The 24,045-nt window shown below is 44.1% G+C and overlaps 1 protein-coding gene across 1 annotated transcript in view; it reads left to right on the top strand.

Annotated features, from left to right (window-relative positions):
• Nucleotides 1–378: 378 nt before the first annotated feature.
• The window catches only part of LOC113192857 (retinal-specific phospholipid-transporting ATPase ABCA4), a 127,407-nt gene continuing 103,740 nt past the window's right edge, over nt 379–24,045 (top strand). The window contains exons 1-6 of the mRNA XM_077791555.1: nt 379–450; nt 8,215–8,308; nt 9,357–9,498; nt 11,828–11,967; nt 13,692–13,819; nt 21,444–21,641. Of these exons, the coding sequence (XP_077647681.1) occupies nt 385–450; nt 8,215–8,308; nt 9,357–9,498; nt 11,828–11,967; nt 13,692–13,819; nt 21,444–21,641 (768 nt within the window). The 5' untranslated portion in view covers nt 379–384. The remainder of the gene's footprint in view (nt 451–8,214; nt 8,309–9,356; nt 9,499–11,827; nt 11,968–13,691; nt 13,820–21,443; nt 21,642–24,045) is intronic.

The following is a 24,045-nucleotide window of genomic DNA, read 5'->3' as shown; positions in this document are numbered from 1 at the left end:
TTGTCCCAAACTTAAAGGCCAAATATATCCAGAGGTGGTCCCCTCCAGAATCCCAGAGGCCCCTGATAAAGGACATCTCCAAGGCTCCTGGTTCCCATCAAATGTCCCCACTCAGTGCCCAATCACGTGTGTCTTTAGTGTTCCTTTTCTCTTCCTAAAAAGGAACCAAGCATGGTATCTGCCTCCTCTCCCCAACAAAGGGCTTAGGTGGAATTAAAAGGGATTATGTTTGAAGGGGAAAACTAGCCTTTAATCACCAACAGAAGGACACACCAGCCTGAAGGTGCTCTGAGCGGCGTGTAGGTCCATCACTAACCCGAAACCTGACCCTGACCTGTTAGCCTCTGCTCCACGCCATCCCCTTGTCCTTGGGTGGTCACCAGCATGGGCTTCGCCAGACAGATACAACTATTACTCTGGAAGAACTGGACCCTGCGGAAAAGGCAAAAGGTAATGTGTTACCATCTGTGTCCTAGAAGTGAGGTGTGGAGCAAGTGAACAGATTGGAAGCTTGGGGTGCAGTGGGGGGAGGAGAGCGTGAGGAGTTCTGCGTTGCCATTTAGCCCCGAAGCAGTGTTTATCTGTGTGACTCCTCTGTGAACCTGTGACAAGTGCCCTTCACAGGATGACATGTTGCTCTGTCCCTGGCCACATTAAAATATGCCCCTACCACACACACACACAGATGAATCTACTGAATGCCCATCCCTGTCCCCACTCCCCTGGTTTTAGCCCAGTCCACCATCTTCTGGAGTATCCACCCCACATAGCAGGGAGAACCCTAAGTCCTGCAGAACAAGCTCAAAGGAAAACAAGAATGCCCTCCGCTAGCTCCCCAGCCCAGGGATTGCTATTCCATTGATTCCAGGAGGCACACTGGGTTTTCACATTTTGACAATTCCAAAACTGGGAGGCAGCTCACAATCAAGTTACTTAAACCAAACATGTTTTTCTTTCTTCATGGTACAGAAAAATGACAGTTCATCTTACAACTGGTGGCGTCTTAGATTCAATGAGTATATATTCTGAGCCTCTTCATACTTGGGGTTGGGATGTACTAGGGACCTAAAAGCATGAGACACTAACCCCTTGGACTGGCTTTTTTGGTAAATGGGGAAATCTGAAGTATATTTTGATACCCAGAGCAATATGAAGTAGCATTGGCCAAAATCCCAGGAGCCACAGGAGACCAGAGAACTCCAAGAGCAAACGTATAAATGGCACCCGGCCTCAGTGCAATTTATCTGGGAGTGGGATGAGGAGTGAGTATGTAACTATAAACAATGCACTGTATCACAGCCTTGCGGAGTCCTGCCAGTGACTTAAGGAGCTGAGAAGTGGGACAAGGGAGGGGAGCAGGGAGGGCTGGAGAGAGCTGAGATTAGAAAGACTGAGCCAGTCAGCCATGGGAGGAAGACTGGCCATAGGGAGGAAGGGAACAGTGTGTGCCCCAAACCTCAGTTCAGGATGGGAATATGGGTGGGGAAGGGTTCAGGGGGAATGTTAGGGAAGAAATGGGCCAACTGTGGAACATCTGAAGACCCGAGTGAATACCTTGTCAGGGTCTGGTCAGAGAGGGCTGAATATGGAAAGGTGTTACCTTAGCTAGAAGCCGGCAGCTGCGTTGTAAAAGAAAACTCTGAGGTATCCTGGAGGTAGAATTGCAGGACTCCGCTACCTCCTGGGACTGAGGACTGAGGGAAGAAAGTGGGATCGTTAAGATGGAAGCAAAGACCAGAGTTCTGTGGAGCTGAAATTAGGATTTGTGCAGAGGCTGCTGCAGAGTCTCTGAGGCCCCCCATGTTGAGGGATCCCTGCCTGGTGAGTGTTCAGATATAGGACAATAAACTATCGGGAAGGGGAGCAGCGAGAGACACTCCAACCATGCACAAGATGGTTCAGAGGTCTGTGTGTGACTTGCACAGGACACAGGCCAGGGGCAGTGGGGGTGGGGACACACAGTTTTTCTCAGGCTGTTTTCTTTTGTCAAAGCAGGTGTCACTTCAAATTAGCCTTTAAAGTTATTTGTGGCCCCCAGTTTTGTAGGGACAGACAAGGCAAGGCCCCTAAGAGTTTATGAAACAGTTTTATTTGGCTGCAGCCAGGTTCAGAGGGCATTGCTTTTGCTGTAATCAATCAATCCCCTGAACCCCGAGTTCAGGTAGTTTCAGAATTTTATACTCAGCATGTCATGGGAAGGGCTCAGAAGTTCTCAGTCTGCAGAAGTTCACATAAAAGCAGCTTTTTCTTTCACTGTTCTGGGAAAGTTAACCCTTCAAAGACAACATCTGAGAAGGGGAGCTTCTTCTTCCTTTTCTATCCTCCCCCTGCCAGCTGTTACCATGGAGCCCAATTGGTAACTTCTCTTATCTCAGAAATGTAGACATCTCTGTGAAGCCCCCCGGCTGCCTTGTTTACACATTTCTACAAACTATTATATGGATACATGTTTGTGAAAAACTAGTAAGGGGGTGTCCAGCTCCTGGAGTGCTGATTTCTTCCTGGTCAGTGGCCAAGTAAGACAGTGCAACATGAAAATAGGAAGTTTATCTACATTGAACTCGTTTGTAGAAACTCTTTTGCTGACAGTCCTAAAATCAGCCGTGGTGAAGATTTCTGGAGAAGTCCAGTTAGGACTTTTCTGTGGAGAAAGGGGATGCCACTACAACAGGAATCCAGACACTTGATCAGAAACTGATTTCTTCCAGAAGCTTCCCTTCTTGAGTGAAAATATTGACAAAATGTGAACAAGACTCATTTTTCAATTTATTCATCATTTTTTCTCATTCTTTCCATCAACAAATAATTGTCACCAGGCATGGTGCCCCATGCTGAGTATACAATGGCAAATAAAAGCATCTAGTCCCTGCCCCCCTGATGCATATGTCTATAGATTGCCAGGGAAACTCCACTCTGCCATTTTTAAAATTTTCTCTCTTAGTCATAATGAATTAAGATTCTCAGTTCACTTTACTCTCAATGTCCCCTTTGTGGCTCTCAAAGAACACAAAACAGAGGACTGTAGCCACTGGCCTGCAATGATTCCATTGCTGTGGCAAGCACTCTGCTGTTACAAAGAATAACCCTACTTCCAGACCCTGGGTTTGGCCCAGGTGCCCTCACAATCTCTGCTCTCTTTCCCTGGTGTTGGTTGGTCTAATCCTGTTCTGAAATCTCCACAGTGTACTCCAAGGGGATGGAGCCGTGCAGGCCAGGAACCTTGGTTCAGGGTCATCAGTCAGGGCTGGACATAGGTCTGGGTTGACAGTCATCTGATGCCATCCTAATGTCCTGGAAACAGAGATCTCTGGTGTGCCTCAAGTTGGCTACCATATTCCAGAATTTTCCAGGATTTCTGGGTAAGAAGGAGACATTCATTATCTCTGAGAGGGGTCTGTGTCTCCTGCCAAAGCTTTTGGCTTTTCTAGAAACTTCTGCCTCTAGAAAATGGTGACTCTAAGAAGAGTACAACACACCAGGCCATAACTTGGCTCCAAAGTTTTTAATTCCTTAAACTTCCATGGTTTTAAGTGTTTACTTTTATGAACTGAGCAAGAATGAGAAGTGAGAACAGATAACAATTTTCCCCATTCCTCCACTCCCAATGCCCAGGGTATAAGAAGATCATTTTCAGGTCCTAGCTCTCCTCCTCCCCACACTCTTTTTTTTTCTTGTTAGTATCTTTGATAAGTGTTACTAAGCACCTGGCATAGTACTAAGCGTATTGCTTTATTGAATCCTCACAACAGTTCCAGGAGAGAGAGCTTGATTTTCCCTGTGGGTCCAAATGAGGCAATTGAGACTTCAGGGAAGGGTTGGTGACTGGTTAGCTGGACCTGGGATTCAATCCATGACTCCAGGACAGCAGGCATGGCCATCTCACTGCACTGTCCCCTTGTAACCAGCACTATCTAATGGGTAGGGCATAGAGATCACCAAGATGAGTGCAGATCATTTATCATCCACCAGAACAATAAATGTAAGTTAATACTGGCCCTGACCCAAGGTAAACTGGACATGGCCCCTGCCCTCATGGAATTCAGAGCCAGGCAAGAGGATGTTCCCATGCTTAATTACTGAACAGAATCCTGAGTGCAGCTATGGAGTTGAAGATAGTCCCTAGCTGGTGTGCGGGTGAGCTCTGGGAGCTCAGAGGAGACCTTGGGTGAGAAGCTAGACCCGATTTCCCCAGGAGCTCACGCTTCAGCATGATGAGATTGCTCCCACTGCATGAGACACACACACGTTGGCCCACAATGGCTGTGGACCAGGCAGAGCATCAGGGAAGGTTTATAAAGATGACTAGTTATGTCTCTTGGCCCTGAGAGCTCACAGCCTAGGGCCCTGTAGTATTTGTCCCTAGTCCTGCCTTCCAGGTCAGGACAGGATATTTGGGAAAGACCTGAGGGAGGTCATGGGAGTAGGGTGCTCATCATTTCATGGACTCCAGACCTGGGCATCTGGTGAGGACTTCAGCTCTGGGTCCAGCGTCAGAGGAAGAGAATGTGGCAGATGCAGGAGGCTGGGCAGTCAGCTCCCAGTGCAGCAGCCAGGTCCTGGGTGGTATTTGACCAGGCTCATCCTGTCCGGGTTCTCAGTGCAGAAGGAAGAACGGTGCAGCTAATACAAGCCCTGGCTACCCCCTTTTAAGTTGAAAACAGACAGGGAGGGAAGTAAATCTAACTGGCTAAGTTAAAATAACAAGCCCAACTCTGCCCTTGCCAGAAACCTGTCCTCCTACTAATAGACCAAATGGTTCCCAGAGGAGGAGAGGAGGTGGAGGAAAACATGTGCTTGTGTGTGCACATGCGCACGCACATACATACACACACACACACAGAGGACAAGGAAATACCAATTCAGTAAAAAGAGAGAAAGAGAGAGAGAACAAAATAATTTCCACGGACCCCTTCTGAACTTCGACTGGGCTTAATTAAAGTTACAGACATGTTTAAAGGGAAGGGGAGGGGGAGTCCAAGCAGCTCTGAAAACACATTATTAGTTACACTGTGGAATTCCTCCCTAGGGTATGCCTGTGCACAGTTGAGCCTCAAGACCAAGGATGCAGCTCTGGGGTGGGGTTGGAGCACAGTTCTGGAGGAGGGAGGAGAGGCTGCTGTGAGAACAGACCTGCGCCTGGGCAAGAAATGGCTTTGTGCAGAAGGGAAGTGAGGGGCAGCCCCTCCAAGTCACACGCCCACACTCAGCACAGTCCCACCGACCACTCCACCCATGTTGTTCAAAATCACCAACCACTACCTAGACCAGTGGTTCTCAGCGTTGGCTGGATATTGAAATGACCTGAGAGGTGTTTAAAAAAATATCCTGATGTCCCATGGGGCATGACCTGAGGTCCCCATGTGATTCCAGCCCGCAGGCCCCTGAGAGCTGCTGATCTAGGTTAATGAAGGTGATTATTTGACTTACAGACAGAAACAGAAGCCCTACTTCAGAGATGTGGAAAGGAAACCAGGTAGAGCAGTGCTAGTCTTAAGGCCAAGGAAGGAAGGTGGATTCTGATCTGCCTCCCACTATGATGGACTTTGAATCACAATGCCTTGCACAGACAGGACACTTCAAAAACACTGGAGAGCCTGAGTGAGTGGATGAGAGAGGGTGGGACTAGCATATCATAGAGAGATGAAATATACAGTGTGGGACAGGGAGGCAGACTGGGACTCATCCCTCCCTCTGTGCAAGCCCTGTTCTGTGTAAGGATCAGGAGACAGTGTGTGGTCTGTTTCTCAGGAAGCTCCATGTTTTCAAACTGGCGAGTGTGCAGTTCCAAATCGAGAAAGGGAGGAGACTGGAATGAACATGGAGGACAGGCCTAAGAGGTCCCAACGATTTTAATTGTGTTTTCTTGCTCATCTGTCTTTACAATGTGCTGTCACCTACAGTGACCCTGTGACACTTGTGACAATCCTATGAGGCAGTGATCAATGGTTTATGTTTGTTGAAGATTACCTTGTGCTGGGCTCTTGATTTTATTATCACAACTCCTCTGGGTGGCAGGTCCTCCTATCACCCTCATTTTTTAAATGAGACCCATGGCTTGGAGAAGTTGAGCAGATTACCCAAGATCTCATAGCTGAGAGAAGAGGCTGGATAAAACTTGGTCCCAGAGTGATCTACTCTTAACCCTCAGTGTACACTGTAAGACAAAATAGTACTAATTCAGAGATGAGAAAACTGAGGCCCAGAGGTTGAGCATGCCTGAAAGTGGCTGTAACCTAGATCTTCACACTCCCAAATCAACACCAGTGTTTAACATTCCAGACCATTCCCAGGAAGATGTCACTTCATGGAAGGCAGCACAACTCACTTGGGAGAAAGCCAACATTGCAAACTATTGTCTTAGGAGGAGTCATAAGTGGAGAATCTGGACTGGTTGTCTCATTTCCTTGGTGAAGACACCAGAAACAACTTCCAGTTTCATACTTCGCACGTGTCACTCACATTACTATCTTGCTAAACCCGCTCCCCATCTGGAGGATCCAGAATGGAAGGCGAAAAGCCAGTACACAACTTTTGGGTGGTGCAGTTTGTTCAATCTGTAAGGAAGTGCAGAAACAGCACTGGCCCTAGGAGCAGGAGACTGGATTTTGGCTCCTGTGCTGTCACTGCTGATGTGATACTGCAGATCACCTGCCCTCTCTGAGTTTCTTTCTTCATCTGCAGAATAACAGCTTAAAACAAGGTCTTTATAACCCATGGCACCAAATTACCTGAAAACTTGCAAGAAATACAAGATCTGCTAGCCTACTGAATCAAAATCTGCATCCACGTATATAGCATCATCTGTAAAGACTGAAGCCCATTACCTCCATGACCCTTTATAATTAGTCTTGCATTATGCTGTTTTCTAAATTAGACACAGAGTAAAACCCAGCTGGACACAAAAGCTGTTTGGTGGCCAGATGTGGTGGACCATGCTTGTAATCCTAGGGCTTGGAAAGCTGAGGCAGGAGGATCAAGAGTTCAAGACCAGCCTCAGCAACTTAGCAAGGCTCTGAACAACTCAGAGAGACCCTGTCTCTAAATAAAATATAAAAAGGGCTGCGGATATGGCTTAGTGGTTAAACCCACCCTGGGTTCAATCCCAAATACAAAAAAAAAAAAAAAACTGATTGTATAATAAATCAAAGTAGAGGGAGTATAGGAGCAAGAAATAAAAGCAGGAAGTTCTTTAGGTCAATGCATTTATACATTCCTTAACAATGGGACACATACTAGAAACTGCCTTGTTAGGAGAATTCATCATTGTGTGAACACCAGCGTGTCATTACACAAAGCTCAATGGTATGTCCTTACTATGCTATATGGCTCGATAGTGGAGTGTGTGTGTGTGTGTGTGTGTGTGTGTGTTGTAGTCTGTTTCTCCTAAGGCCATGGCAAAGGACACAAGATTAAACCCAAGATTAAATCAAGCACAACAGAAATACAATCATGAGACCAGTGAGCATGAGATCTAAGAGGCAGCTGCTGCTGCAACCCCACACACTGTCTTACAAAGAACATTTAGTATAGGTAGAATGAGCTTTCTCTAGGGCTGGGGTGGTAGCTCAGTGGTAGAGCACATGACTAGTACATGTGAGGCATTGGCTCAATCCTGAGCACCACATAAAAATAAATAATCAAAGATATTGCAGTCCATCTACAATTGAAAACCATATATTTTTTCAATAGAAATATTTTGACACCTTTTGGCAGGAGTTTGTGTAAGAGCAGGGGATTTTTTGGTAATGATTCTACCCCAAGAACCTGCACATGCAATAAACAATGATTGAATGAATACAGAAATAAATGAGTGGATGAAAAAAGAAGGAGTACATTCTAAAATAATGAAAAAAGGATAGTGATAAATACATAAATCATTTACATAGTCATTTGCTATCATTATGAAGTATTACGTACCGCACATAGTTTTATGTGCTATACTTTTCTGCACCTGGCAGCATCATAGGTTGGTTTACACCAGCATCACCACAAACTTGTGAGCAATGTGCCACGCTCAATGTTACAAAGGTGGGAATGGGAATTTTGCAACTCCATTATAATCTTATGGGACCACTGTGGTCTATGTGGTCTGTCAGTTGGCAAAAGCGTGCAGCACATAGCCCTACCACAAGCCAAGTCCTACAGCCAGACAGTGCCAAGAGAAGTGTACATATTAGTGCCACTGATCTTTCTCTCTGTGTTTTGTTTCTCCAGATTCGCTTTGTGGTGGAACTCGTATGGCCTTTATCTTTGTTTCTGGTCTTGATCTGGTTGAGGAATGCCAACCCGCTCTACAGTCATCATGAATGTGAGCTTGGAGCATCCTGGGAGACTCTGCAGGGCCTGTCATTCAGGAAGGTCTTGGGATTGGGGGCACAGGGATCCCTCTGCTTATCGATGTACCAGGAAATAGATCCATCAGTTTTACACAAATTCTAATTTTGAATCCTACACATTCTAAGAAAATATGTGTACATAATATGGAAATAATGTGCAAATCTTTTTTTTAACATATACCTAAACTTTTACCCATTTAAAAGTGAAGAGGCTACAGTTGAGTTCTCTAACTTAGACCAATTTAAGTATATTTTTCAATGAAAAAAATAGACTTAGGGATACATTATACATAACGTTAGAGAAAAATGAGGAGATGGTAAGCTATATAATCATACTTATTAAAATATTATTTCTTGAATCCCTGATGTATCTGGGGACCTTTAATAAACCTTGTGGATGGAGCTCTTTCTGTACTATCACCCTCTTGGAAAGCTCTCACCTTCTGAAGGGAGAAGATGCCTCTGATATGGAGACCTCAAAAGTTTTGGAAACTGCTTGGTCCCCTGGTCTTGGTCTTTGACCTCTGTTCATGAGTCTCCATCCTCCATCTCTCAGTCAGCCTCCTGTCCAGAAAACTCTTAATTCCTCACCTTAATTCCAGGCCAGGAGCCATTATTCTGCAACACTGCAGCATGTGTGGGGGGTAGGTGCTCCATACACAGTGTGGAAGGAAGACAGGGGCCTCTTCTCCTCAGGCACCAGCAGCCTGGTGGAGCCTCCTTGAGCTAACACCTCTGCACACCTCTTACCACAGAGTGATCTGAACCCCCCACTTCTGTCCATGCCTCTGTGACGACATTTGTCTGTCTCCTCACTCTACCAGAGCTTGAGAGAACAGACTGGCTGCAGCACCCCACATAGGCCTGGCCTATGTTAAATACTCCTGCTTCTTAAGCCATGAATAAAGCAGAGCACCAGAGGGGCCCTACTCTTTCCCCAAAAGGACCCTGCTCCTAGGGCCTGAGTCCTGCTTGGACTCCATAACTAAATCCTTCTTGTCTTCATTTCCTGTTTCAAAGGTCATTTTCCCAACAAGGCAATGCCCTCAGCAGGAATGTTGCCATGGCTCCAGGGGATTTTCTGCAATGTGAACAATCCTTGTTTTCAAAGCCCCACCCCAGGAGAATCTCCAGGAATTGTGTCAAACTACAACAACTCCATGTAAGTACCAAGATGTTCCCCGCATGCACGGGAGTAGATGCATGTGTCTGCACACACAGAGCCTGTAGTACTGAAAGCGAGCCTCGTGGATGGGTAAACCCCTGACCTTTCAGGGTCCAGGAGGATTCTTTCCTGAAGCGTTCTAGTAGCTGGCAGGGCACTTGGGGAGAATATTCAAATAAAGTCCACATGGACATGATTTCTTTGTTCTTATATTCCCAAAATGTGACCTGGAATCTGATGACAATCCCTTGCTGTGACACGTTCACTGTCTCATGCTCATCCATCTTCTTGGGTAGACCCCCTGAGTGAGAAGGGGGCTCCAGACTCCACCTGTTCTTGAACCAGGAAAGCAGGGTTCACATTTTATATGCACATTATAGATGAAATAATGACTTATTCAAGGTATTTTTACTTGCAAGGCACAGAACCCATTCCAATCAGCTTAAGGTCCAGAAAGAAATACATGATTTGGATACATGATTTAGACCTTTTCACAAAGACAAGGGTAAAGGCAGGCCTCAGGAGAGGAGAGGCAGGATCTTGGGATATGGCTTAAGGGTAGTGATTCTTAAACTGCGGACTAAAGACCTTTCCAAAAAGCTGATGAAAATAGATAAGCCCTCTCCCACAAAAATTGGAGCCAATTGGAGCACAAATCATGAGATTGTGTGTGTGAGCTCAGGAAACTTGTGGAGTCCAGGTTAATATTTCTGGTCTGAGGTTGAATTTCAAGTCAAATCCCTTAGGACAATAGTCTACCTTTGGAATTCCCTCTTAGAGTACTGGGGGGATATAATGTGGGCATGACCTACACACAGAGGCTCAGGCATAGGGACAGAACCATCCTCCATCTGCTGTTTTGACCTTGAACTGCACCTTGCAAAGGTTAAATCTGCAGGTCACCTACAAGGGCTTACAGGGGATTTGGCTGGACCCTATTCCTATACACACCAGCTCAGGTGGAAAGCGAGGTATTTGGTGACTTCAGTTTTTTCATTAGAGGATACGTTAGTCAAGTTTTCATTACTGTAACCAAAGAGCCCCACACAAACAAGTTGGAGGAGGAAAAGTTTATTTTGGCTTGTAAAGTTACAGTCCATGGGCCACTGGTTCCATTGCTCTGGACCTGAGGTGAAGGGGAACATCATGGTGGAAGGACATGGTAGAGGGAAGCTTCCCAGGTTGTGGCAGCAAAGGGGTGGGGGTGGGGGCTTGGAGAAGACAAACCCTTCCAGGGCATGTCCCCAGTGACCTACTTCCTCCAACTAAATTCCACCTAGTTGGGATTGGCCCTAGCTGTGTGTGTGTGTGTGTGTGTGTGTGTGTGTGTGTGTGTGTATTAGTTAGTTGGTTAGTTAGTTAGTTACTGGGGAAGACTGAGGGGCAGGAGTTGGGAAGGGGGCTCCAGACTCCACCTGTTCTTGAACCAGGAAAGCAGGGTTCACATTTTATATGCACATTATAGATGAAATAATGGCTTATTCAAGGTATTTTTACTTGCAAGGCACAGAACCCATTCCAATCAGCTTAAGGTCCAGAAAGAAATACATGATTTGGATACATGATTTAGACCTTCTCACAAAGACAAGGGTAAAGGCAGGCCTCAGGAGAGGAGGGGCAAGAGCTGCTTCTTCTGCTCTTCCAGACTGAACTTTGAGGTCCAGCCTCTCGGCCTGTCTCTGTTCATCCACACACTCACCTATCTCCATGGACCAGTCTCCCCTCCTCCTAGAAGGCCAGGCTGTACCAATCACCCAGTTCTCAGCATTTTAACTTGAGCAATCATAAGAGCACCCTGAGTCCTTTGGTTGTCTCAACTTTATTCTCCCTGTCCAATCAGCCTTAGTAAAGGGGTGTGTATGTGTGTGCATGCGTGTGCACACACATACACAGGGAGTTCCTTGTGGATGAAGCATGGCTGTCAGAGCCTACCCCCATAAATGGATATGGGGTAGGTCTCAGAGAAGTGGGAGAAGGCTGGAAGAACCTCCAGTAATATCCACCAACATCAATATTCTAAAAAGCTTTACCACGTTTAAAGTTTCTCAGGACAAGTGATATAGATAGCATGGCTTTTACAAGTTACCTGGCCCTGCCCCAACTGGAGGACTGGAAAATCACTCACTACCCCAATCTGTTGTCCTACATTTGCAAGAGAGTAAAAAGAAAAGAGAAAAAAATTATCTTTTTTCCTTTTGTCATGGCAGTATTGTAAATAGACACAGCATAGTTGCTAAGCACCCTATTTTAACAAATAGCACAAGGTATTAATAATATTATGAAAATGACAGTTATTTCTTTTTTGATGAGGTTTTTGTTCTTACAGCTTGGCAAAAGTGTATCGAGATTTTCAAGAACTCCTCATGAATGCACCAGAAAGCCAGCACTTTGGCCAGATTTGGATAGAGCTCCGCACCTTGTCCCAACTCATGGACACCCTGCGGACTCACCCTGAAAGAATTGCAGGTGAGCTTCAGCATTCTCAGTGTTCGCTGACCTCACACCTGCCTCACCCATCTAGAAGGGGGGGGAGGGTTTGATGGAAAATGGTACCGGAGGAGGCAGGAAGAGATGGGTTGCAAAGGCTGATGCAGATCGCCTTGCTGAAGATGCCTGTTCCTCTGCACCAGCCTAGAAGGTAGGAAGTTGGGCAGGAATGGCACCAAGGGTCCCACCCCATGTGAGTCCACAGACAAAAAGAAAAACACTGAGAGAGATGGTGCTCTAAGAAGCCCAGGTTGAATCAAGGGCTAGACACTGGGGAACAGGGATTTGCTGAGTATGGTAAGGTGTGGAGTCCCAGGGGGACAGCAAACCAGAATCATGTGACAATGCTAAGGAGCACTGAGGAGCAGTGGAGGTCACAGACCACATGTTTACCACGATATTAAAATGTACAATTGTACAATTTTCCCAGTGATATTTGGCATCCAGGCCCTGAGGCAGGGCTGGTGGAGAGCTGGGTGATGGGAGCTTGGGGAGAGGCACCAGAGGAGGTCAAGGAGGCAAGGAGGTTGAAGAAGGTGATTGTACTATATGCACCAGGCCCAGGCTGCAGAAAGATCCTTGAGAAGTCACAAGTACTGAGAGGAGCTGGGGTGGAAGGGGATAGAAAAGCAGGGAATAGAGGTCTCGGTGCATTCCATGACCCTGTTTAAGTGACTGAGAACATGAGCAAGATGAAAGGATTGATAATTAGAGAGTGATATATTCAACTTTAGGATTGTGAAGACTTCCAGGCAGGATGGGGTGAGAACACAAGCCCAAGGGTGGCCGTGGGTGAAGTGCAGCAGAAGAAAGGTGCATGGTGAGGGAAAGGCAAAGGGCGGGGAGGCCAGGCTGTGGCCACCATGCAGACACAGAGGTCGTACAGGAAGAGAGGAGGAGCTGGATGCCCTGGTAGGAAGCAACAACAGGGAGGAGGGATGGAGGGGCTCCCTCAGGGGTCCCTACTCCCCAGTGGAAAACAAGAAACAAACAAAAACCCAACAACAGTATCAAGAGGCTGGCTCTCCTCTTTCCACTTGAAGCCTTTCTTGCCCATCATACCCCAACCCCTTTGTCCACACCAGTGTCCTGAGCTTGGAGCCTGAGCTGAGAATACAGAAACTCCAAGAAGGGTCCTCTACCCCATGACAACTACATTGTGGACAAATGACCTATGTCCTCCAATCCTAGACCAGGGTTTCTCAACCTCAGCACCATTAAAATCGGGGGAGGGGGGGACATATAATTCTTTATTTGGGGAGGAATTGTGCTATGTATTGTGGAATGAGCGCTGTCCCAGCTGTGACAACTAAATTTATCTCTAGATATTGCCAAATATTCCCCAGGGACAAAATTGCCCAGCTCTACCTCCTCCACCCCTGTCCCTTGTTGAGAGCCACTGTCTGCACCAACCCCACAAAGCATCTGACACCCACCCTGGGCTACCCTTCCCCACCTTCTGTGCCTTCCCACTGAACTCTGTCTAGCTGCTTCCACAGTAAATACTGTGACTGTGTTGGTGATGACCACAGGCAAGAGGCTGGACCTCCAACTGCTCCCAGGGAACCCAAGAATGGAGCCTTCCCCTGAGTGCCAAGTTAGAACATTTCCCACCAGCTCTATCTGTGTTCCTTTTTTTTTTTTTTTTTTTTTTTGACCCATCTCTCCTTCAACACCTTGTTATTTTTCTCATTAATACATAGGACGAGGAATACGCATTCGGGATATCCTGAAAGATGAAGAGACACTGACTCTATTTCTTACTAAAAACATTGGCCTGTCCAGCTCAGTTGTCCACCTGCTGGTCAACTCCCAAGTCCGTGTGGAACAGGTAAGTGGGTGTCCTTGGTCAGTGGTCTCTGGAGGGGAGGGGTACGCACTGTGCTTGCTAAAATCAAGGGAGATCTTTGCTTTTTCTTTTCTTTCTTGCTTTTGTTAGTCCAGGATGCAAAGAAAAGACCACCAACTCCAATTGAAATCAAATTAAAGCAAGCTTATAATTCCAACTGGTCTGGGCTGTTCTCTCTCCGAAAACCACGGGAACAGAAGACAGCCCTGCAGCCCTCTAGGAGGGCTTTATAGCACATAAAGTTTTATAGCACAGAAAGTTACACAAACGGAGGGGTGGGGGGTGTTGAGAACTTACAGATAACAAAATTGTGACAAGCATAACACAAAAAATAGTTAATATTTTAGCTGGTCCCGACATCAGAATTTATGAGATGTCATTAGGGCTTCAGAGAGGGTTGTTATCTGGCCAGGGAGAGCCAGAATTTATGAGGCGCCACTTAAGTTTTGGAAAGGGTTGTTATCTGGTCAGAAAAAGCCAGGCATGGGTGAGTTCAAGGCACGGGCAGGCATTCCAAGCAAGTTTAGAAATCGCAGTAATTTATACTAAAGCCAAAATTAACTTTTTATGCCTTTGTGGCAAGATGGCTCCCAACCTTAAGAGGGAATTAGGCTGGGTTTATCACTTTCACATTCAGCATCCATGACTGATGCCCTATATTTGGAAAAATACCTGGGGGTCATTGAGATGACCAGAATTCCTATCACCAGATCTGAAGCACACATGACCTCACAAAATTTAAAGCTCAGCAGGTTTTCATAACTGGGAGGAAGCTGAGGCTCAACCTCCCCTGTAGGGGCTAAGGAAACAGAGGTCTATTCATTCCCTAATTAAATATTTAGGGACCTTTGTAGGGACATAGAATACAGTGTGAAGGAGGCAAGCAAAGCCCCTGACTCAGGAGCTCACATTCCAGTGGGGTGACAGGAGGTAGACACAGAGACTCTGTCATGTGTCTCCAGCTTGTCAGGAGCTATAGGGAGGGGACAGAAGGGGTGGAGGAGGGAGAAGTTTAAGAGGGATGGTCAGGGAAGCACTTTCTGAAAGGTGTATTTGAGCAGCCCTCCTGAAGAGAAGGCAGTCTCTGAAATATCTTCAGCTCCTGCTGAGAATGGGCAGTGCAGTCTCTGTGGACTGAGGTCACTCTTCCTATGGTACAGAATCTGATGATGGCCACAGAAGGGCCAATCTTTGCCTTTCTGGGCTGCTCTCTTCCTAGTACCAGGCAACCTCTTCTACAGTCCTATTACTGATCTATATCTCTCCAAATTTGTTTCATGCATTTTAATAATTTACTATGTTTAATATATTTTATATTTTTTGATATAAGTCAGAGTATCATTAGCCTTAAACTATATACAATGGCCTCGTATAGTACAAGTATTTCAATAAAAAGAAGAGACTTACTATCTTTAGTTGGCCAGAAAAATTGGCAAGAGTTACTTATTAGGCATGTCAAAACCAATATTATTGAGTTTTGGAAAGGGATTATAATAAATGGAAGCTTAACTTTTATCAAATGTATGATTGGCCTCTAAAAGGTATATAAGACATAAATAGATATCTTTTTAGAATAAGAATTATATATGTTTAGTGAGCATAAGAAAAAAAATTTTATTTATTACTAATAATAATTAAAAAAATAGAACAGTAAATAGCTTTTTATGTCCCCATTCAGGAAAAAAAAATTATTATCATTAAATCTAATGTTGATCTCATTATGGGGAATCAGTACTTAAAATATTGATGGGTAAAAGTAAATTGGTAGTATTGCTCAGGACAGTGATTTAGTGAATTATTTAGAACATTTTAAAATTTTACATGGCATTGACCCAGCAATGACATCTTATGGGACTTATGCCAAAACAATCTTTATGTATACATACACATATATATATACAGTTGTATATGATTATATAAATTTTGAAAATACTAATATGATCCTATATTTATATAAAATATGAATATCTATGTGTATAGAAAACAGTTTAGAAGGCTATGAATTAGATGCCAACAGCAGTTAACTATGAACAATAGAACCCTAAGAGATTCTTATGTATACTTCTTAATTTTTGTAACATAAAATGTTTTAATCTTGAAATTAATTTTAGTTTTTCATTTGAATACCAGTCTATAAACTTTGGTATGTAATTCTTTGGGTCAATATAAACTATCTAAAATATGAAATGGACAAATTAAGAGAATCTTTAATCCCTTCTTGAGAAAAGATGTTAAAATATTTTTATACAGTATGTTACCCTTTAAATAAGCTAGTGTCTCTCAATTGTCTTTTAAAAATATAGCTAAGCTTACTTCTCAGTGTAATAATATATGTTTTACTTTATGTAATTATAGAAGAATAATTCATATGATTAGATTTTTAATTATTTTGTTATTATTATGAGTTGGTAAGAGACCATTATAAAAACTAGTTTGTATACCGTCAGTTTAGTAAAATGTTCTCTTAAACCTTATATTTTAAGGATTTATCTATTTAGGAAACAGAGATACAACTGACATAGAAGAATTAGTAATAATTATTGCAGTTATATTGATGTTTCTAAATCAATTAATTTTAGCTTTCAAAGAGAAGTTTGAAACTTAGAACTCAAGGTGGTATTTGAAAACATTAACATTCAATCAAAAATGTATGAATCTTAATTTCTTAAAAATTAGTCCTTTTTTAAATAATAAAATTTACTAGGCATAAGTAATTATTCTATTGGAATGAGAGTAGATTAATGCTTTAAGAAGTTCTTGTCATCTCAATATATAGGATAAAATTTTTGTTTATATAAGCATATGAATATTTGCTCTTAGGGAAAAGCCTCAAATATTTTTAATTGGTTGTCCTATGTATTTATAACCAATTTAGCCACACACAAATCTTTTCTCTATTTACTCAAACATTCTACATCACCTACTTAGACCTTCTGTATATAATCATACAAAGATTCCTCTATTGAGAAAATTCTTTTTTCTTTCTATCATTAAAGTCTTCTATACATAAAGATCTTTTTACCCAGAGATGTTTTCTTTCTTCTTTGTAGGATTCTCCAATTTTTCTTTTCTTTCTGTAGAAGACTTTTTTTCCTTTCCTTCTAGACTTCTTCTTTATGGTTACATTTTGAAACAATTCCTGTAAATCTTTGAATCTAGATAAATTTTTATATTTTAATAAGATAAATATTTCAATGGAAATGTAGCTAAAATTTTTAGACACCTTTGTACATAGAATTATATCTGTTTACTACTTTATGAAAATCTAAACAATAGTTCGGAGTTAAGATTACTTGATAGTTGCATTTTAACTTTGTAAGTTACTAAGTTTCTTTTGAAATAGGCATTTATATAATGAATTACACTTACCATGAATTTAATATTAGTTATCTTTGAAGAAGGGCATCAGGTAAATGTACATAATGAGTTATGTATTTCCTGTGGAAGGAAAGTTATTAGAAGTAAACAGACATCTGTTAATTACCCTATGAATTAAAGATTATATAGATTACTTAATCAGCTGGAAAAATATGTATTGAGAAGTGAAGATATACTTTTTAAAATTTAACCAGCCACCTTAAATTGAACCTTATTAAGTCATGTGACTTAAAAGTATTTGGATGCATTTTATTTTAGTTTAAATATTATGAGTGCACTCTTTTATCCTATGCAAACTTTGACATTAATGCAGTTAAAATAAAATTTTTGTGCATATACATATTTAATCATTGTGTTTACATATTTAGAAATCATAAGAATAAAAATTTTGGCCATCATCAGAACGTTGTGAGATTAAACATTTTAGATTGCCGGCTTTTGTTCTCATAATGGTCAAATTTACCTCTAGTATCTCTAAAAAGAAAAATAATGTGTGAGAAAACGTAATAATTTTTTTGCAACTCTTCCTTAGTAGCACAGCTGTAGAGAGAATGGGAAATCAAGTTTCTTGGAGAAACCTGGTTAATGGGATTAGAAATTAGTTTATTCAACTCAGCATCCGGAAAGAATTAAGAACAAGGCCACTATTAAAGACGCAGGAGTTCATTGGCTTGCATTTTGTCTGTAAAGAAAATCCCTCGTCAACGAAAGAAAAACTTCTAGCTGGGTGTTTGCTTGTGAGAAACAGCAATGCTGTGAGGTACAGGTTCCGCAACGCTAGAGGGCGGGCGGAAGTCCCGCCCTAGGGGTGGGCGGGAGGAACCAAGAGGAAGCCAGAGGAAGGCCGGGAGGCGGGGCTTGAAGGGGTGCGCCGTGATGCTGCGGTCGCGTGGCTGGAGCTATTTTCCCGTGTTTTCCATGTTACCTGAAATTCTGCCTGAAGCTCTGGGGTCCCCACCCCTCGAGTGCCTCCCATGTTCGCCTATCTGAAGTTAAAATACCGGCAGCTTTTGTCAGGCTAGAAGCTATCTGAGCTATGACTGCCTTTTTCATGGGCCCGGTGAGCCGCCATTGCTGTCCGGGCCAACGAAGGGGCAAGCGCCCCTGTCTCTGGCCACCCTCAGCATCCTCCGGGTCAATGCCGTTGCTGCCGCCGCTGTTATGCGTCTAGCTTCCGCGGCCAGCCTTCGATTTGCCCTGTTTTGTTTCGTTCCATCAACTTGTCTGCCTGCGCCTCCCGACTCTATCCCCTCTGCGGCACAGTCGCGAGGCTTTTTAGGTTGGATCTCCCTGCCTTTTGCTGACTCCTTGCTGCAAACCTCAGCACTACTGATGGGCGGCGGCGGCGTTTTGTCTCCTCTTTGGGTTAGCAGCCCAGCCCAGACAGAAGGCGGACGTTGTTGGCCGGGAGCAGTAGCTGTCCCTGCAACTGTGGATAGATTTCTTCCTGTGTGTGCACAGGCCCACACAGCAAATAATTTCCAACCCAAAGGTGGGCTTTAGCTAGCAATGGACCAATCACCGGTCAGGATAAATCAAAGTAGGTTGTGTTTGGTACCCATGTTAGTTAGAGTTGCCATCCTTTTTGCAGGTACCAAAGAGACAGAGACACTGCTGGCCCACCTCATGTAGGTTACAGACCTTGCTGGAATCCGCGGTTAGAGCCTTCTGTCGGTCCCAGCATTCTAAATTTGCGTGATTAGAGTTCAACTGGGTTATGCCTTTAAGTTAGATTGCTCTATCTGAGCGGTCTGTAAGGATGCAGTGGGAGGTGCTGCAGGGAATTTGCCCGCTCAGTTTAAATTGTTAGAGTACTACCAAAAGCAGTAGAAAATGCGTCTCTCCCCCCACCCCATTTCTGTTTTAATAAGGATTTTGAGTAGATAGACCTTTTCTGCAAGAGAATTGCCTCAGTTTTATATCAGGGTATCAAAATGAACTTTCCCACCTCCCTGCTCTAGATTGCAGTGTACCATCAATTTCTTTGAGGTGGGTGTTGCTTAACTTAATTGCTGTCTTCTGAATCTGCAGGGGATCAGACCCCATTTAACCAAGTCTCTGCTTACTTTGAATTCATTCCTGGGTCAGGTCCATGTTGAGCATCATCATTATGGGGCCACAGCCAGTGTCTCTTTGGGGGATTCTTCTTCCTGCCCAGGAGGATGTAAGCCACTCTAAAACTTAAAAGTCTCAAATAATTAGTGAATAACAAAACACAAATGGCCAAAATATATTTACAAAAGCGAAGCTCTTGATAGATCTAGTCCACATGAGTGCTGAAACTAGACATAGAAAAGATGGCTCAGGTGGTTTATTAAGGGGGTATATCAAAGCCAGGGATAAGGTTTCAAGGATCAAGTCTTGCTTTGTGGTGTTTTGCAGTCAGCAGGTTGATTGGCATCTTCTCACATCACACCCATCTCAGGTGCAGTGTGGACCATGGCAGAGCCCGATAGAAATTCACAATGTCCCTGAGCAGTTGACCAGAGGAAATATCCACTGGTCATTCCCAGACACCAGATGTTTCTATCCGCTAGGCTTCCATGTGTGGTCACCCACTTGCAACCCAGGTACGGCTTTTGACAATACCTGATACAGTGAAGATTTAATAAGCACTGACAGCCTTTCCTAGCTCTACTTAACTATCCCTCCTCAGTGTGCTGGTTTAACTGTGTTTAATCTGGCATTTCTGCTATTTAGATGCCTGTATAGGTGCCCGTATAGCTAGTTGGAGAGCCTCTAAGAGGCAGGAATTGGCCTTATTCATCCCATTCACTCTTCTGGTGGCTGCACAGTAAGAAGCCAGTGAGTGGGCATTGAGAGAGAGTGACCAATGAGTGGGACCTTCATGGTGTCCCAGTTTTCTCTCTGGCTGGCTATGTGAATTTCTCAAGTTACTTGATGTCTTCCATCACTTCCTCCTTGGGAATATGAGAGGCTTGGACAAAATGAGTTGATTGATACCCTCCATCTTGGAATGTTTTAGCCTCTGGAATTAGAGATGAGAGAAGTAGCTGTGGGCACACGCAGCCTGTCACTAGGTGAGGGAGTACACAGCTGATCCACCATCAGCAGTGATTTGCACTTTGTGTAGGGACCAGGCTTTTCCAGGGTGGGGTCTGACAGGTGGCAAAGCTGGACCTGCTCTGCCAGAGAACCATGTAACTGGAAGACATGAGGAGACCGCAGTGCCCAGACAGTCTTATTTGTTCATGACCCTCAAGGTCTTGTTCACTGCAGTGGATCCAGGACTCCAGGAGGCCAGGCACTGTGCTGGGTGGCCAAGGCCTCTGACCATGGTTGATGCCCTTCCCTTGGCCCTTTAGCCTCTGGAGGCCAACATGGGCATGATGTTTCAGGAGTCACTGTCCATGGTGGGGATGGTGAGATACGCAGGCCTTGGGGGTCACGGATCCAAAAATGGATAACCAGTTAAATCAGATAAATGATTAAAAAAAAAGAACTCAAGCATGATTACATTCCATTTAGACCCTATTTGGGACACACTTATATACTAAAATTACTTATTATTCACCCAAAATTCAAATTTCACTGGGCATCTGGTGTTTTTCTGTGATAGATTTAGTGAACCACCACAAGTGTCTTCTCATGACTCCTCGGGGGAGGTCTATATGGCACCTTGGCATCATGTGCAGAGAAGGGGATCTCTTACATTTTAAAACTTTCTCTAATAAAGTGAGGCTTGGGGGGAATGTCTGGATTTTCTATTGCTGCTGAAACAAAGCACCACAAATTTAGTGGTTTAAAACAACACCAAAATATTTTCTTATGATTCTAGAGGAGAGAAATATGAGAGTCAAGGTACCAGGAGGTCTACATCCTTTACCAGGGATCTAAAGGAAAATCTAATTTCTTACCTTTTTCAGCATCTAGACACTGTCCATGTTCCTTGGCTTGTGGTCCCCCTCAATCTGCAAGGCCAGCAGTGGCCCACCAAGCCTATCTCACATTCTACTGACACTGTTTCTTCTGTCTCCTTCCATGTTTCAAGGATTATATTGGACCCAACCAGATAAATCAAAATAACCTGCTGATTTAGTTAGGCAGCTGATTAGCAAACTTAATCCATTGGCAATCTTAATTCCGTTTGTATTAGAATATAATATATTCACTGGTCCCTTGGATTAGAATGTGGGCATCTTTGAGTGGGGGAGAGCAGTGATTTCCTACCACCAGGAGAGTTCAGTGTTGCCTCTCTCCCCTGCAGTTTGCTCACGGAGTCCCAGATCTGGTGCTGAAGGACATCGCCTGCAATGAAGCCCTCCTAGAGCGCTTCATCATCTTTGGCCAGCGTCATGGGGCATGGGCTGTGCGTGACGCCCTCTGTTCCCTCTCCCAGGGCACCCTACAGTGGATAGAAGACACTTTGTATGCCAATGTGGACTTCTTCAAGCTCTTCCATGTGGTAAGGGAAGGGTGATTCCTGGGACAGGCAGCATCTGGGACTCAGCATCCCCTCTGAGCATGGGACCCTTAGTGAGATCAGAGTGCTAGGCAGCCCACTGGGGCACACCAACATGAATTGTCACTGGTGGAGGTGTGAACCCAGTGTTCAGAACAAGCCTGGAGGAAGCTCCAAGTTCCAGGAGCCCAAGAAATCTTGACCAATATGACTTTTAGAACATTGGCCTAGTGATCCAGGAGTCATAGGAGCTTCAGCATTAGGTGTGTGTTTATTCCAAATGTGGGCTGAGTGCTCCCCAACACCTGTAGCAATGTGGTTAAGAAAGAAGCCAGGTTTGATGTTGCACACCTGTAATCTCAGTGACTTAGGAGACTGAGACAGGAGGATCACCAGTTCAAAGCCAGCCTTAGCAACATAGTGAGGCTCTAAGCAACTTAACAAGATCCTGTCATGGTTGGGGATATGGCTCAGTGGTTAAGTATTCCTGGATTCAATCTGTGGTACCAAAAAAAAAAAAAAAAAAAAAAAAAGGAGGTGGGCATGGTGGCAGCATACAGCAGCTCAGGAGGCTGAGGTAGGAGGATTGTGAGTTCAAAGGCAGCCTCAGCAATTTAGTGAGGCGCTAAGCAACTTAGACCCTATCTCTAAGTAAAATACAAAAAAAGTCTGGGGATGTGGCTCAGTGGTCGAGTGCCCCTGAGTTCAATCTCTGATACCCCCCCCCCCAAAAAAAAGAAAGAAGAAGGCCTGGTTTGACTTCTGTGATTGTGGACAAGATATTGAACCTTTTTTATCCCTATTATTCATCTATATAAGTATAATACTTTATAAATTTATAGAAAAAGATACTCTGACACCAGTGCTAGACCCTTTTCTTAGGGAATGTTAAGTTCCCACAGGACACACAGAGGCCACTGAAGCCAACTCCAGGTTAGGAGCTTCTGCATTAAAATTTCTTTACTACAAGGCTGGGGATGTGGCTCAAGCAGCAAAAACTCTCTCTCTCTCTCTCTCTCTCTCTATCTCTCTCTCTCAAAAAAAATCTTTAGTACCTACTATTAATATGTATCTTTTCCTAAAAGGTCTCAATATAGCTACAGAGTCTTCCTTAATTCTCTTTATAAAGTCGTCAGCATCCCCCCCTGAGCAAGGGACCCTTAGTGAGATCAGAGTGCTGGGCAGCCCACTGGGGCACATCAACATTTGCCAGTGGCCTGGAGACTGTTTCCTGGCTCTGAGCTGACAGCTAACTTGCTGTCATTCAAAGGGGATTCCATCCCCCATTTGTAAAATTGAGACAATAAGACCTGCTCTACACATGTATGAGATTCACATTATTAAGAGATGGAAAAATACTTTGAAACCAAAACCATTTTGTTCTTATCAAAGCAAGAATGTGCCCACTTTCCTGGGGGCCCCTTGGCTCCTTTCTGTGATCCTCTCAGACTAGGGGGTAGTCTCTCTCATGGAGTGGCCTTAAACTGACTCTAGATTCCAAGCTCAGTTTTGCTTTCATCAGCCACAGATACCAGGACAGAAGTCCCTGTGAGAGAAAAAGGCCTAGTTTCTTGTTGGGCCAAAAGAGTCCCATCACTTGTCTATTCACATACCCCAGAGCCCACCCTCTGGTTCAGAGTGGGGAGACAGTATGTCTCAGTGACCTCCCCCAGTAGAGACAGTTTGGGCATGTCCCCCCACCCCTCCCAGTGACTGAGTCAGAATTCTCCACTCATGATGCATTTCCTAGCACTCAGGGCACCCCTTCTGGTTGCCCCCTTACTACTAAGGCAGCTTCCTCTCTTCTCATCTGATGCTTAACAACTGTCAGGTTGCAACAAACATGCTTCAGAGCCACATTCTCTCAGTTGCCCAGCAACAACTTCCCTCCGGGATAAATCTGGGCTTCCTGCAGCAGCAGCCCAGAGCTTAACCCAGCAGCCCAGCACTCTGTCTTCAGCTGTCTGCTCTTTACCTCTTGTCTGGGTGTTTTCAAGACAACCACCCATCCCCAGCTCTAGAACCTTCCAGAAACTATGTCATCATATACAGACACTTTTAACTTGAGGCTACCTAATTACCTTTGTATTAGGTATATTCTCAACTTAAAAATTAATACTGCTTTTAGATTATCTTTGAATCAGAGAAAGTAAATCAAACAAAAAAAAAATTCAACTCCTAAGATGTTCTTTCTATGTGCTGATGGTGTTGCATCTGATCCAAAGCATCAGCAAATGCCAAGACTTTTTAGGAGCTTATATGATTTATTCTGCATATGTAAAAAATATTACACAACCCCAAAGAAGAGGCATTTTTTAGTTTCTGAAGAACCAAAACAGAGGCTTCATGGAGACAAAAATCTTCTTGCTACCTTTGAGGGCCTCGTATCAATTTCTTCATACAAGAT

This window comes from Urocitellus parryii, chromosome 11, assembly GCF_045843805.1.
Source record: "Urocitellus parryii isolate mUroPar1 chromosome 11, mUroPar1.hap1, whole genome shotgun sequence".
Classification (NCBI taxonomy): Eukaryota; Metazoa; Chordata; class Mammalia; order Rodentia; family Sciuridae; genus Urocitellus; species Urocitellus parryii.
This window is presented reverse-complemented; position numbering and strand designations above follow the sequence as displayed.